Here is a 16219-nt window from a genome sequence, read left to right on the forward strand (position 1 = left end):
TATAAACACTTGTCAGTCATGTTGTTCTTCACAGCAAGCTGTCTAAGGTTTGTATAATTAGTATATTATTAATAATAGGTCTGCATCTCTAAGCATGTGAGCTGAGTTATTTTACATGAAGACTCTCCAGACTGATGCAGATCACACTGGAGGCTGTTAAAATTATCAGTGAAGTTACAGTGAAATGATCCTTTAACTGTTTTACATCAAAATAATGAAAACGTACATGTTCTGCTGAAGCTCCCAACAACTAGACCGAATGACAGCGGCTGGAGTTTCATCAAAGTCATAAATGTAAGTGGAGGTTTAGTTATACTTTTATCTGTTTGACATCTTTCCTGAGTTTCTGTGACCCCATAGTCAGTCAGAGCTACATGTTGGCTTCTTACATCCGAAAAAACTTCATTCTTCTGCTGAAAAAATAAAACTCATCACTTTCTGTGCAGCAAATGGGGGTGGGGGGGGGGGATTGTGAAATATGTGGGATCACTGTTCGAGCAGCTGAACTGTGTTAATATGATAATCACATGAAGTTTTAAACTACTGAATGAGTCAGATTGTAGATCCCTAGAATAACTATATAATAAAAGTTTGACTTATTGCTGAGAAAGATTTGGGAAACAATTATTTTAAAGTCATTTTAAAAAATCCTGTTTTGGAAGATGAGGTAATATATAGGAATGTCTTTTTTTTTTAAATGATATATTTAAAAATGACCAAAAACATGTTTGGCTATGTTATAATTGAATAAGGAAAAAAGGATCAAATATACATCAAATTCTTTTAAAAGGTATATTGGCACATAGAATTGACATAATTTGTGCCAATACTGATATCTGTAATAGGCCAATATCTGCGATAATATCGGCTGATCGATATATTGGTCGGGCTCCACATCACAGTACAGTCATCGGTCAGTAGTACACGCCATCATCCTGCTTGTAAATATTAGAGAAGTACTTAAGTCTACTGTCAGTGTAATGTCCTGTTTAGACAAACGTGTGTTGGAGATGGATGTTGAATTTGAAGGTAAACTGAAAGTAGCCTAAGTACTAACCCTCCTCCTCCTCCTCCTCCTCCTCCTGCTGCTGTTCCTCTGCTTTATTTGCTCCATATGGTGTTTGACATGGTACCCAGAAGAGAGAGAGAGAGAGAGAAAAAAAAAACTCCTGTGTGGGCGGAGGAAAAGCCTAGTATTTTGTCGGTCCTGAAATTTGATTCAGAAGTTCAGGATCCTGGAAGACAAAAAGCAAACGGAGGGGGAGGGAAGGAAGAAAGGCAGAGAAGGACGGAGGGTTTCTGTTTTTTTATACTGCGAGAAGAGTAAACTCACCAAATAGACTCTGCAACCTCCGAGAAAAGTAAGTCCATTTATACAAAGCATGTTTCTAACAGACTGAAGCACTTAAAGTGGATAAATTAAGCCACATTGCTTCATTTGTCTCCCACTTCACTGCTATAATTGCTGCTGAATGGCCAGAAAATATCAGATTTTGAGACCTGCTGCTCTTTCAGGAGGACTCGTGTGTCTTTACGCGCAGCTTCACGCACGCTCAGGCGCATTTTGGCCTAATTTGATTAATTTATCACCAAATTAGGTTCTTCCTGCAGCCCTCACTAGACCAGACAGAATCAGGCTTTTAAGTTTCGTTGAGGAGGAGGATTTGTTAAACCTTTTTTTTTCAGTTTGAAAGAGTTGCTCAGCAGCGGGTAAAGTTATTTTTTCAGCGGGGAGTAGGAGCACATTGGCCCCCTACGCGCGTTTCCACCTCCACGCCAGCTCTGATAAGCAGCGAGATTTATACCCCTCCGACCCAAAGAGCGCGACGAGTCCTAATTGCCTCTATACATGGTAAAGTCCACATTTGTTTGGAGAAAGATCCTCGCCGCTGATTTTGCGTGCCGACTCTGCGCCACAGTTGGATTTGAGCCAAAAAACCCCAGAAGAAAATGCTCCAAATCCAATCTGCAGATGTTAATGAGAGCCTCTGAAAATCACCACACTGGCCCAATGAACCGACAAAGAAAGGCGCGTGATTGGTGTTATTTTACATTACTTTGATTTGGCAGATGCCTTTATACAAAGCCACGTACAATAAATGCGTTTTTACGCGTTTTTATATAAAGATAATGACAAGAAAATAAGCCAATTCAGATCATTTAGTCAAGTAAAAATATCAATACCACTCTATAAAAGTACTCCATTACAATGTTACCTGAATAAATGTGCATAAATATTGGCAGTAAAATGGTTAAAAGCACAAGTAGTGATAAGAATTGCTCGTCAGTGTTAATAATATTATTGTATCATCATCTAATATGTAAGTACTTAAGTATTGTAGTAGGTTGAGGTTAAACTACTTTTAGTGAGTGTTAGGTCGTTTAATCTGTAACAATTTATAAAATGTTTTGTGTTTAAAGTCCAAAACTACATAAAAATGAATATGTAATATAATATGATGAGATTCAAGTACTTGAGTAAATGTACTTAGTTACTTTACATTACTGCCAACCAAACGGTTCTGTGCTAAATTACAGAGTGCCTTTGACTCCTATATGTGATTTGAGCTATTTTTACTCATGAGGCAGCACTGTATTGTATATATATATATACTGTATATACAGTAGGTATATATATACACACAATATTTTAAGTCTGTTCACTCTCACTGTATCTGCCCTGTTAGTGTCCTCATGCTGCCTTTTGATCAGATGATAAAGGGGATTCAAAACAAATATCTGTTAGTTTTTTTTACTTTGTGCTATTTTTTTTATCCTTTATACTCCTTAATTCTTCTAAAATCCATGAAATTCAATACTGGATACATTTATGTCCTCAGGCCTTTTTAAAATAAGTGAATTAAGCCTAAGATACTCTAACTTGTTGTGGTTATACATAACCTTAAAATAAGTGTAACACTGGCTACTTTCACCATTAACAATCTGGGATGGGATTACATGACATAATACATATAAATAACAACTATTTTGGATTTTTTATTTTTTAGATTAATAGTTTTAATATACTTTATCTACATTTTATTTCCCAGCATGAAGCCGTTAAGTTGTTAAATTCTGGTGGATAAATGCTGATGATCAAACTTCAATACTTTGATATTATCCAAAACACTATTTTTTAAGCTTTAAAGTAGGAAACTTTTTAACTTTGTAACCTGTTTATTTAGGCAAATATTTTTAATTCTGATGAATTAAGCAGTTTTATATATTTTGTTACAGTCATAGTTCCACAGTTTTGGAAAATACATGTATTCTCTTTTTTTTCTCCGAGAATTAAATGAGAAGATTGAAAGCTGTCTATCAACTATAAAGCTATAGAGCCAGAGCTTAGCTTAGCATAACATCTGGAAACGATGGAAACTAGATAATAAATCTGACCACCAAAACCTCTAAAGCTCATTAATTATAACATTTTTCATCGCTTGTTTAATGTGCGTTGAATAAAAGGTTTTTTAATGGATTAAACAAACAAGATATAACATGGCTACAACAGCTATTACTGGGGATTCAAAGCTTTATGCTAAGTCACAGACATGAGCGTGGTATCAATCTTCTCAACTAACTCTGCAAGGGAGTGAATAAGTGCATTTCCTGAACTTTTCCTTAATGTGAAAAATTGTCAAAATAGGTTTCTCCAGACTTGAGTGTTTAACAGGCACTGATATACTGTAGATAGCTGTAACCCAGTCTCCATTCATTTATTTTTTGCAGGCCTAAACATAGTCAACTTTAAGTATATAGTGCTATAGTCTGTTTCTGGACTTCATCCACCAGCCTGTCCTTTGTGGAGGGGTTTAACAATCTAATTTGATGTTATTCTTAAGTGTCATCAAAAATAAATCACTTTATAATTTCTACATGTGAAGATTTTGTGAGAAAAGCTCTCAGGAAAACGGAAAAGGTCACTGATAACAAATCAAACCTGCACACCTTGCAGAGGAAGATAAACGCTGACATCCTGTCAGTGAGGATTATAGTACAACTACAAACATGACCTCAGAAAAGCTCCCTTTCCTCACATAACTTAACCATTTAACATCAACGCACCACATACAGGCAAGTCAGGCTCCAACTCAAATATGTCCAATGAATAGTTTTCTCTATAAAATGTAATAAAATTGTGAAATATGACCTTTATATTTTCCCAGAGCCCAAATTGACATCTTCAAAGTGCTTGTTTTGTTCACTCAACAAGTCCAAACCAAAGATATTCAGTTTACTATCATATATGAAGGAGAGAAGCAGCAAAGCCTTGAAAAATGAGCGAGATGATAAATTGATTAAGAGTATAGCTGGAAAATACATTTTCTTTCATTCGACTGGTGGAGTTTTGGTTTTATACTTGTCTAAAATGGAAGGTAAACCCTACTCCTGTCGATAGAAAGTGGAAAACTGAATGTAAGCAAGTGAAGTCAAAACAAGCTACAAAAGTGCTTTGCAGGGAAAAAAAGATGGAGATAAAAGAGACACAATAAAGAAAGAAAGAAGGGGAAATACAGCCCACAAACAAAAAGTTAAGACAAAGCCAAAGGAAAACAAATAGATTATTTTCAAATGCGTTCACTGGTTTGGCTCGAATGGTTTCAGTGGAGCTGACATCATTGCTTTCTGTGGCCACAGTTTGGTGTTTTTAACTGGCTTTGACTTTTCTTCTTGGCTGGACCTCTTCTGCTCCTCTCAGGCTGTGCGACTATGAGCACCTCGGGGCTTCAGGCCACTAACCGGCAAAATGTGAAGGAGCTTGACAGCATGAAGGAGTCCATCAGCGACATCATCAACCAGCTCCAGGATATCGACCCAGCCAGGCTCTCCTTCTCCCCATTCCTCGACCTGGACACTCAGATCTCCTTGGCACCGGTGTCAGACAGCCCCGAGTCCTCGGTGGAAGAGCTGCACTCGTCCTCCCACTCTGTCTCCGGCTCCCAGCACTCCCTTGAACCGCCACCAGTTACCGATCAGCCAAGGGGTGAGTTATTACTGCTGCTTTTTACTGTCTGACGGAGCTTCAGAGTTTGAGGGGAGGCCAAATTAGCAAAGGCCACCTCGGGTGAATTTGAGTGGATCCAAAGAGGGTTGAGACAAAATCAGGACTCATGAAAACAGAGTAAAGCAAGTCAGCAGTCAATAAAAAGTCCACAAGTCTTTACAATTTTGAAAATAATGATTAAAGAGTTTCTTAAATCTCACAAATATGCAGATCTACCTGCAAGAGCTCTGGACTAAATCTTTCAACATCCACCTCATCAATGCATTCTTGTAGTTTTAAGACCTTTATAAACAGATTCAAATCTGATAAGTTGCAGTACTTTGTTGATTTTGAGGGTTGATTTTGTTTAAATTGATGGGCAAAACTTGAGTCAGCATCCAATACTGACTTAGAAAAAGTCTTTTCTTGGTCTTTAGTCAAAAAAGACACAGAAATAGGCATAGTTTAACATATGAGAGAAGTGTTTAGAGTCTGAAACACTGCAGTCCTGCTGGAGCAAGACTCCATCTGTAATGTGAAGTGGGTGAATGTTTGTAATCCTTCCCATCGCTCCTGCTTCAACCAAAAAAACATTTAGATGTTTAACAGATACGAAGGCAGATGCAGCACTGGTGGAAACACCTGGTGAGATGTTTTCAGCTGCTGAAATCTGAATATTTTTTTCCTAACTGGATATTTATCACCCTAGCCTAGAGCTTCAGTTTGGATTTATGTTGAAGCGTCTTCTTTCTTCATACTGACACATGTGCCACCAGATGTTTGATTGAAAGGGAAAAATGAATTCTACTGATATAAAGTAAAGATGAGACATTACTTTGTCAGTTTAACTTTAAGACTGTTGCACAACAGAAGCTTGACTACCAGACAGTCAAGGGCCTCAAAAACTCAAAAGCAAAGTGTATTGTCCATTGTTTTTTTGGTAATGTGATTTCATCAGTATCAACTGAGGTGAGTCCTACATTAAAGCTTTATTGTGTGGACCTGCATTGTATAGTTAGTTTATTATTATGATTACATGGTGCATATTCCTAAATAAATTTGTGTTATTGTAACAAGCAAAGAGAAACTTGTGTTCACAATATTAATCCAGAATAAGAGAGTTGCTGTATTGACATACTAAACATTTATGTATTCACAACATCAGATATTCTTTTTGACTGGAGAAAGAAAGTTGCATTATGGGTTGTTTGTAGCCCAGCGAGTGTTTTAAAGTGTGTTTATCGTGAGTCTGTAAGAGTCTGTTCGGTTTAACCTGCAGGAGGTTCTGAAGGCTTGTGTAATATCACTGAGTAATTTTAACCACTTTCAAGAGCCTAGAAGGAGAGTGTGTTAGTATGTGACTCTACTACAACATATTCAAAGTCTTTTTACAAAAACTGGTGCTGGAAAAGCCGTCTTATAATCAGGGTCACATTATATTTGGATGGTATTTGGTGTTTGTGTGGCTGTGATGCAAACCCACATAAAGCACAGGGAGGTGGGGTCAACAGAGGCCCAGTGGCAATTTTTGGCCCCAGGGCCCTCTGAAAGGTTAATTCGGCCATGTGCTTTCCCCTCCACAATGTTAAATGAGACTCAGACTTCTGCCTCGTGTTGTGGACAAAAGGCAGTGAGTGATTGATTAGACTAAGCCTGCAGTTGATTACTTTCCGTGTCTGGTTTTGGATGCTGCAATGAAGTGTTGTTCTGATTTGAACAGGACCTGCTTCCTGCCACCAGCGGCCGAGCGACAGTCTCCCACCAGAGCCACGAGCAGACGAGACAGACGAGGGGGAGCTGGATCAAACTCTTTCCAGTCCCATCATCACAGCGCACAATTTGGACGCTGCCACGGAAAACTGCATCGGCAGTCCAACCCCAGCCTCTCAGGGAGACATTCCCAATGGCACAGACACACTGAGATGGAGTCCAGAGTCCACCAATCTGGACTGCTCTGTGGACGAGGGTCGACCTCTGATAGGCCCGCTGCCAGAGAGTGTGGAGCTGACTATGTGGAGCTCAGAGGGGCGGGGAGAGACTTGCGAGGCTGCAGAGGAGGCTGCAGATCGGGGCCGCTGCTGCTGCTGCCAGTGTAAATGCTGCCAGAGTGGCAGAGTTCCCGCTTTCTTCTCAGTCCTGGCCTCTCTTCTGTGCACAGCCGGGATCCTCTATGCACTCTATTTCTATGTCCCCATTAAACCCCCCGACTGCCCCGATGTTGCTAGCCGTGTTGTTTTCACCCTCTGCTGCTGTGTGGTGGCAGCCATCCCCATCCTTTTCGGTACGCTTCAAACACCTGCACACTGACATTCAAAAACAGCCATGTGAGCACCACAAATGAAAGATAAAGATTAAGAGAGGATTTGGTTTGTCTGGCCGCCTCGTCTCGGAATGTTTCAACGTCTCCTGTCCCCTTTAATTTCATGGGCTTTCAACCTCAATGCAGCAGACGTTTCCCTCTGGGGAGAAGCATAATTTCCTTCTCCTGCACATAGCTTTAAATGGAAACTACAATAAGAGATTGGCTGGTTCTCTCTGCGTCTCCCAGGCTGTGGCCTAATTGTTTTTGAATATTTTAATCACTTGCCAACCTGGGCGACCAGGACTAGAGGGCAGGTGACAAAAACATCCAAAACCAAAGCCTGTCCAGACCATTTTCCTCTCACCTATTTATCAAGCTGATGACATATTGCAGCCAGAGAAGAGTATTTGCATGTAGGCCAGTCTGCTGGCAGTTTCTGTATTCAAATGAAGATATTAGAAAAACAAAGCATGCTGTCAGACAAGATCAAGTGCAGCAAGAGGTTGCTTGAAGTTGAGAGTTGTTTGTGGAAAAATGGCCCACATTCAAGATGCTAACTGACTTATTGCTCTTTTATCCCTTCCAGCGATGCTCATGGGTGCAGCGTGCCAGTTCTGCACAGGCTCCTTCAATTTGCAGGAGTCATTTCCCAGAAGACGTGCGGTTCAGCAGCTGTTTGTCACGGCGTCCTTGGAACAGTTACTCCTCTACGTCCTCAACCTCGTCGTTATGGCCGCTTTACTTCCTCAAGACCAGCTGAAGTTGGTGCCTATACTGGTCGGCGTGTTCATCCTAGGAAGGTGAGGCTTAAACGTGGACAAGAGGGGAGTTTCATAAAGGTGGCTCATTAAACAGAAGTTATTGTGAAAAGCACCTAAAAAACGTCATCTTTCATTCATATAGCCTGTTAACTCAGAGTTTCGGGATAGATTTACAATTATTCAACAGTCAGATGCCCAAATGAACACTGAAAGAGGTTTTCCTCACAGTCATCATTCCTCCTATTCATCAAATGCACTTTCAATGTCAGTGATAGGGCCCAAAATCCACAGTGTGTTAAATGCAATTTAAATTTGATCTGAAGCTTATTTGAGGCCTCAGCAGTCTGAGTTAGTCATATCAAGTGGATATCTGCCACATTTTCAGTCTTTTTAGCATCACGTTCCCTCTTTGTGTTTCCCTGTTGAGCTGCAGTGTAAGAACAGTAACAAAAAGAGGAACTTTGCATTAAAAAGATAGTAATGTTGAAAAATATCCACTTGATTTGACTCATTTGGACTGTAGCCTCACATTAGGTTTGGAGGTGTGTGGGTTTTGTCCCCTATCATTTACACTGTAAGGGCCTGATTTACTAAGATCCCAAACAGTGGGTACTAAATTGTGTGCACAGTGCAATAGATTGCGTTTCGTTTGCGTGCGGTTTGCGGGTGATCTACTAAGAATAACTGCGCAAATGAAAACGGGTGCAACAGGATGGAGACAGCAGTGTGTAGATGAGGGTTTTGCACGTCTTTATGGAGAGTTTGGACGAGCAGAAAGCCCAGAAGCGCAAAATGAAATTACCTGAAATTACGCACTATCACAATGCGTGTGCTATATATATCATATTTGCATTTTCTCCTCCCTGTATTTTGCACACTGGGGTTGAAACGCCCCATATTACATATTCATTATGGCAAACGTACTAAATGGACAGCGCGTACTATCTTGCACAGTTTCAAGACGCAAACCTCAGTGCGCTGCGTTAGTAGATCAGCTTGCACTTTTTTTGCAGGTGATGTCAAGCTTGCACATGTTTTTACACACGCAGACCTTTAGTAAATCAGGCCCTAAGTGTGTTATGAAGGGATCTTCTGATGGTCAGTATGGACAAGAGAAATGATTAAGGCGCGAATAGGTTATTTTAATGTCCATTCAGGCACCTGACTGTTGTTTTAAGACAGATTTGAAAAACTGTGAACCCGCCCCCTTTATTGTGAACAGGTGAATTAAAGTTGGTCTTTAAATGGTTCATTCTTAACTTTCACATCTTAACACATCTAACACAAATCACACAAATTCCCGATAAAGAAAACATGGTAAGACACAACTGTGATATTCGTGACTGCAGAGTAGCACACATGTTAAACATTTAATATGGAGAGTAAAATTACAGCAACAGCAGCCATGCTGGCAGCTTGGGAAGTCTTCTCAGGCACAGAGGTGCTTTAAGCTACATGCAAATGTTAGCATACTAACATGCTAATGTTCAGGCTTCTGTTTTGACTTTGTCCTCTGTGTGTCTGTTTGGTCCGCTCAATGTCCTGATTCATGTGGGCCTGTGCTGCGTTTCAGGCTTCTTATAGCTTGACCTCTGAAGTGGATTGATTTGTTGCACCAAGTTGTCCCAGTTTAGTCAGGTGACGGCTGTATTTTATCCTGAGGAAGGCAGTTTGTAAGGTTATGTTTTATCTGTTGAAATAAAGGAATTGTAAGTGTGCAGCTTTTCCAGTTTTTGATAGCAGGTAATATTTACCACTGGTCTCTTAGTTTTGCTTGTTAGCATGCTAATTTAATTATTAGCATTAAACATGTTAAGCACAGCTTTGGGAATTTCAGTTTTGCTCGTATTTGGTCAAAAACCAAACTACTGGACAAATGAAATTTTGACTTGTTGATGGTGCTGTATGAAAACTGATTACGAAAGTTATGAGCCTACAAATCCCCATGAGGGGTACATGAATGTGTGGTTAATATTTCATGGTAATCCAGGCTATTGAATATCTGTCGAGACCTTTTGCTTAAAACCACAAATCTCAACCTCATGTTGGTCACTAGCGGGAAAGTCAGGGACTCAACAAAGTTATTACATTTCAACATTTGTGGACCATGAATGTCTCTACAAAATTTCATAGCAATCCATCCAACAGTTGTTGAGATATTTCAGTCTGGACCAAAGTGATGGATCAGCTAACAGACCCACATTGCCAGCCCTAGAGCCACGCCGCTAGCAAGGCTAAAAACAAACAAAACCACTGTCATTAGCAAAGCCAAAGAAAAGTTTTGGCAGCATGTTGTAGCTCAAACTGCGACACAAGGAGAAATGAACCCAGCTCAGTTTGTTTCAGTGTTCTGCTTCTACAATTCACCATTTTACGGGCGATTATATGACTGAAGTATTTCTTAACTGTGAGCAGTTGCCAGGGAACCAGCAAAGACTGGATTTGGCCAGTGTAGTGTAGGTAGTGTACTTGTGAAAATACATACATTTGTTAAACTTTAGACCAGAGTACTAGTAGGTCCACCTCAGAGTGATTTTCCTACCTAAACTTCAGAGATTGTGTCATTTAAAAATGGTTTTAGGCTTAAAGGGGTGAAATTATTCAATGTTTCAAACAAAACAAAAAACTATCAAAACTTTGAGAAAGGCCCAAACTATGAATAAGATTTGTGTCTCATAAATGTGCTTTGTGTTCTCATTGTTCTAACAATAACAGCTTCCCACAGCCCAAGATGATGTCTTCAAATATCTTGTTTTGTCCACAGCAGTCGATAACACAAAGATATTTTACTTAATATAATAGAAGACTAATTAAACCAGAAAATATTCATAGGAGAGGAGCTGAAATCAGAGAATTTGGACATTTGTCCATTAAAAATGATTTTAAATGATTAATTGATCATATATGAGCTGTGGATTCATTGAATAATTGCTGATTTATTGATTAATGAACTTCACAATATCACAAATAAAGGCCATTTTCATCAAAAGCATTGCCTATACTTTCATACTTATTTTGTTGATTTGGGACTTTTACTTAAGGATCTGAATACTTCTTCTGAAGTAAGCCGGTAATCTTGGTTCAAACACCCATCAGGGAGGCTGTGAGTGTTTATCAGTGATGTTTGAACTTAATCTGATTTCCTGTTTTGTTGTTATTTTCGCCCCAACAGGCTCGTTTACTGGGTCAGCCTGAACGTGTGCAGCAGCTGGCGAGGATTCGGCTCGGGCCTGACCGTCTTCCCGCTCCTCGCCATGGTGGCTCTCAATCTGTTCATCATGTACAACCCGAATCTCAAAGAGCCACTTTTTGGCTCCCAGGACGTCCTCTATAATCAGGTCACCCCCTCTTCCTGGTCAGGGGAGACATCACAGAGCACGAGTGGCAAACCAGACATCCTACCCACAGACATCCTGGACACTCAGTGAGGAGGCGAGCTGCGCTTTCTTCTTTCAGAGGAGGAGATCTTTCCAAAAATAGGCCATTCCTGTGGTCTGCAGTTCAGCACAGCTACACACGCTGCCACTATAACCTCCAAGTCTGTGATGGCTTAACTTGTATTTTCGCTCCTCCTATACAGGACTTCTTTAAATGTGGATTCATGCTTATTATCTGAAACGCAAGAGCTCTTTCCCTGCTAGTGGCAGAGGAAGCCTTTGAACAATGCTCCAGTCTTATTTGTTCTTTTAAGCTCTTCCAGTGCCTATATTTAATGTTTAAAAGCTCTGCTATATATATGGCTGAATTTTGGTTTAACTTAAAAAACCACGAGCAAAGCAACTTCAATTCTCAGACTTTATTATTGTTTCAACTGTCCAAAAAGTTTGTACATGATGAAGGCAGAATAAAAGCCATTTGTGAAGAAGTCTTTTCATCTTTTCCAGCAGGGTTTTCAGCCGTGCAGTTGCTGCTTTTGCCTTGACTGAGCAGCTATTCCTGGAGAAACGACAGTGTGTGTTTGCAGTGGCGGGACTGTCATTATGTGATAACATGCTCTCGATGTTCTCTGGTTGCTCTCCATCTCCACCCAGCTGGCGTCCTTGCTGCTGCTGCTGCTGTCGCTTGCTGGGTTTGTGGCGTCAAAATGAGGCCAAAACAAAAACAGGATGCAAAAGATGGCTGCTCTAATTCTTTCTGTGGACCACTGAGTCAATACAAGATTAATGAGCTGTCCAAATTACTATAATTAAAGACATTTTATTTGGCTAAAGGCATATCTATCAAGTCAAAATAAACCTTTTTCAGGCTCAAATGGTTAGATTTAGTGTCTGAAACGTTGCATCTAATAAACTGTTAGAGTATTCAACCTTTTTTCTTTTTTTTCTTTTCTTACAAATTTTACCCATTTATTACTATTATAAAATAAAAATGTATACTTTTTAACTGCTTGTCACACAAGTAATCAGTTTTATAGCACGTTTTACTTTTCCTTCAAGTCTGTCTCTTTATTTTAGAGTAAACATTAGATTTAAAAAAAAAAAAAGTGTAAATATTGTTTTTTTTATTGAATTCTACTCAAGCTGTGTGTACAACTTGTTACAGCAACATAAACACTTAAACTCTGACCAACAGCATCAGTTTGCTGTGGTGCATCTAACACTAACATGTCTAAGCTAAAAAAAAAGACTGATCTCACAGAGAGGTTCAAGTCTCGATTTGCAAATAGAAAGCCGCACATCTCCAGTAATACAATATATCAAACTATATATACTGATCAAATTTTGAATGTAAACAGGTAAAATTTTGCCTCGAGAAATATCACAATCCCATGAAAACTGGGCAAACTCCATCTGCTGATCTGCTGGAGACCAAGTGAAACAATCAAAAGCTCCAGAACATCTACTAAATGGACTTTGTGGTGAGATTGTTTTGTCAAGTGCTGCTTCTGAGTTCAAAACAAACTTTATATCTCAACAACTGTGAGTTTTTTATTCTCTACTGAGGGTTCAATTTGGCCAGTGGCCTCTGGGGTGATATGATCTTGAGACTCGTGTTAGAGACAAAATGATCCATCAAAAAATAATCATCAGATTAATTGATAATCCAAACAGTTGTTAGTTTCAGTGCCAGGCTGCTCTGCTCCGTGTGTGATGCTGGTTTTGTCGTAGCCTCATTGGATTTATGATTATATTCCTTTAAATCTGTGGAAAGACAGATGAATGTCTCTTCACCTCCCATTCATCAGCTCTCTTCTTGCTCTGGGAGCTGCCCAGTGAAACCAGTCTCTTGCTGTCACCCACTGAGGAGTGCTACTCAGTGCCTTGCTCAAGAGCTTCAACAATGCTGTGTAGCAGTTTTTAAACCAATGTGACGAGAGGCAAAGTAACAAAACTGCAGCCTAACTTCGCCTATGTTGAACTTAATTTAAACAAATGATCTCTTCACTGATTATTCTAGTTAATAAAAACCTGCAACACTTCAGTATGGAAGTTAATTTCCTTACATTGAGTCAGTCTTAATCTTAAGTGAACCCTCTTACTAACTTTTTCTGCAGCTTTCATCTCACAATCTCTGGGAATTTCAACATTTAATATTGCAGTTAGATTTTTTCCTAGCATGTAAGAAGGATCATCACTACATTACTGAAACTATGGGTGGAATTTTTTCCTCTGGCTGTTCGACTTACGAGGATAAAAGGACCTTTATTGTCATTTCACCACAGTTATAAGTTATACTTCTCAGTTGAATGCCCCATATGATGACATGAAATTGTGTTTCCTGAGTCTCTGGTGAGAAAGTTGAGAAACATTTTTAAATTTAAGGTAGAAAACATATGAATAAAAGAATGTGGTTTGTAAGGTTGAGCTGGTGCAGACAGTTTAAACTGTAGCAGCTTTCATAAACAGGATTGTGCATATTAGCAGGTTACATCCTATATATGTTTCAACAATGCAGAAATACAGAACATACAGCAGGTCAGATGATCCCAGTATTTGTATATTGACCATATCAGAAGTAAAGTAAGTGCATGTCTTTCTCTGTCCAGACTTTGGAGATAATTTAAGCATTTGAACCAACAAAATCTTCCTCCAGTTAGGCCTATAAGTCACCTTTTCCATTACCCATAAAGAGTTACTCCAGGAAGTTTATAGTCTGCTGAATGATCAGGACTTGCAGACTACACAAGGTCTTCCTTTCATTAATCATAATGCATATCACTATGCATAAATGAGCCTTCAGTGCTTTTTAACAGCTTTTTGGCACATTTCAATTCACAAATATTAAGGTTAAATCAATCGCTCTCTGGTTGTTGCGCCTTACATGAGAGGTGTGTTTTATTCTATGATGTTGTCAAATAAAAGTGTTTATTATGCCAACACTCATTAATGAAAGCAGCTGAACCAGTAAAACCAGGCTGCTGCTCCAGTCTGATTATCTGGGTCACACAAACCCAACTCCTGCAAGTGAAAGTATAAAAATCAGTCCTGCTGTGAGTAACACATGTACAGTTTATCCTGCTCCAAACATACTCCACAAAATTGTGACCATGTGTTCTCACAGATTACAGAGTGTGAGAATAGAAGATCAAAGTTGCTTTTAATGGAATATCCTCAGTATTTATGCCATAACAGCACGGCTGTCAGCTACTTTGTGATGTATTTCCAAAAGTAATCGAGATATTTAGTCAAGATCTACAAGTTAAAGTTGAACTCACTGATGTTTTCACAGCTCATATGAAATACAGGTTTTGTTTTAATAAATGGGGCTACACAGTCTCTATAAAATTCATGAAGCGTCTCCATGTTGTAATTCATGTTTTTTTACTTTTATCGGTCACTTATAATCAAAAATGATATGCTGTGCGGACCCCAGGAAGAAAGTGTCGGGGATCCTGAGATAAATGAAATCTAATCAAACATATTGTTATATTTTGCACAAATAGAATTGACAGATCTTAAACAGCAATCATGTGTTCAGTGCTCAGCTTATAATCATGGCACACATATTTTACACATTGGTATTTAAACTTTAAAAAATGAAGTGTTACAATTGTGCCCATTCCTACATGCAGACTGTGAATGTCAACCCACTAGGAGGTGCTAAAAAGCTATAATAAAGAATGTATAAAACTATTCAAATAAAAAATACCTGTTATATTGATGTCCTTAGTGTTGCTTTTGGGAATTTGATGACATGCATGTACTCTACAGTTACACATATATTTCTCTTGGTGTTTTTTTTTTAACCCTTTCATACTGTTCAGGGTCAAATTTCAGCAGTAAATACTCCTTAAGTACTTTTCCTTAAGCCCTAAAATTGAAACTGTGTCCTAATGTGACCCAGAGTCTGAAAAAATAGAAATGTTTCAACTTCTTACATTTGTGTGCAGCTGATATACAAATTATAGTGTATGACACATATTTGTACAAAGAAATACTGTTGCATTCTTCATTGTTCAATTTATGCCCTCTGTTTTATGTAACATTGGTCTATTATATAGTGTGACTGTAAATGTTTAATTATGCATAAACAAAAAACATAAAAACTATAGAATAAACTCTCTCTGCACTCTGAAAGCTTTCTTAAGAATTAATTACAGATTTATCACTGACTGGTGAGATATTTATTTGTGATTTGTTATGCAGAAATTTGTTTTATAATCAAGAAGGGATACTGGGAATATATCTGAATATGAACAGAATGTGGGAGCTAAGTCAAATTGTTCCATTTATAGGGTTAATATTATTAAATTTGACTGCTTTTAGGCCACAAATTTGGGACAAAGTTATTTAGTATTTTTCAACATTCCTTGCATGTATGTGAAACAACCTTTAAACCACCATGTAGGTAGGGGGGAAAATGTCATGAAACATATTTTAAATGTTAAATGAGTAGCTCATAGATGATGTAAAGAGATCATTTTACAGCCAAGTTACACATGGTGACATATTTTATAATCCTTTAAATCAACAGTATTAAAAGACTGAATATAGGCTAACACAGAAATAACGTATTATGTATTTTTCCCAATTAAATGTGTTATTACTGGAAGTGCGAAGAACACTTAGAAAACACTTTTACATCTGCAAAAAAATATTAAATTACAACAGACACGCTGCCATGTAAACAAGTCACTGTATTATAATCTGACCGTCTGCTAATTGTCAAGGTTACAGCAGCGCCCCCAGCAGCTCGCGCTCACATACAACACAGGAAGGAGTGTGACGTATA

General features: G+C 38.7%; 1 protein-coding gene across 1 annotated transcript; it reads left to right on the top strand.

Annotated features, from left to right (window-relative positions):
• Positions 1–4710: 4710 nt before the first annotated feature.
• Positions 4711–11475, top strand: LOC128361600 (transmembrane protein 79-like). The gene is made up of 4 exons (XM_053322120.1): positions 4711–4984; positions 6705–7265; positions 7873–8086; positions 11220–11475. Exons 1-4 carry the CDS (start codon positions 4711–4713, stop codon positions 11473–11475), a joined length of 1305 nt encoding a protein of 434 aa, XP_053178095.1.
• The last annotated feature ends 4744 nt before the right edge of the window (positions 11476–16219 follow it).

Source organism: Scomber japonicus, chromosome 7, assembly GCF_027409825.1.
Source record: "Scomber japonicus isolate fScoJap1 chromosome 7, fScoJap1.pri, whole genome shotgun sequence".
Taxonomy (NCBI): Eukaryota; Metazoa; Chordata; class Actinopteri; order Scombriformes; family Scombridae; genus Scomber; species Scomber japonicus.

Bases quoted from the DNA above. Each gene is read 5' to 3' on its own strand.
- LOC128361600 (XM_053322120.1), top strand. From the start codon at position 4,711: ATGAGCACCTCGGGGCTTCAGGCCACTAACCGGCAAAATGTGAAGGAG. The intron at 4,985-6,704 runs GTGAGTTATTAC...TGATTTGAACAG, and splicing joins AGTTACCGATCAGCCAAGGG to GACCTGCTTCCTGCCACCAG. The intron at 8,087-11,219 runs GTGAGGCTTAAA...TCGCCCCAACAG, and splicing joins GGCGTGTTCATCCTAGGAAG to GCTCGTTTACTGGGTCAGCC.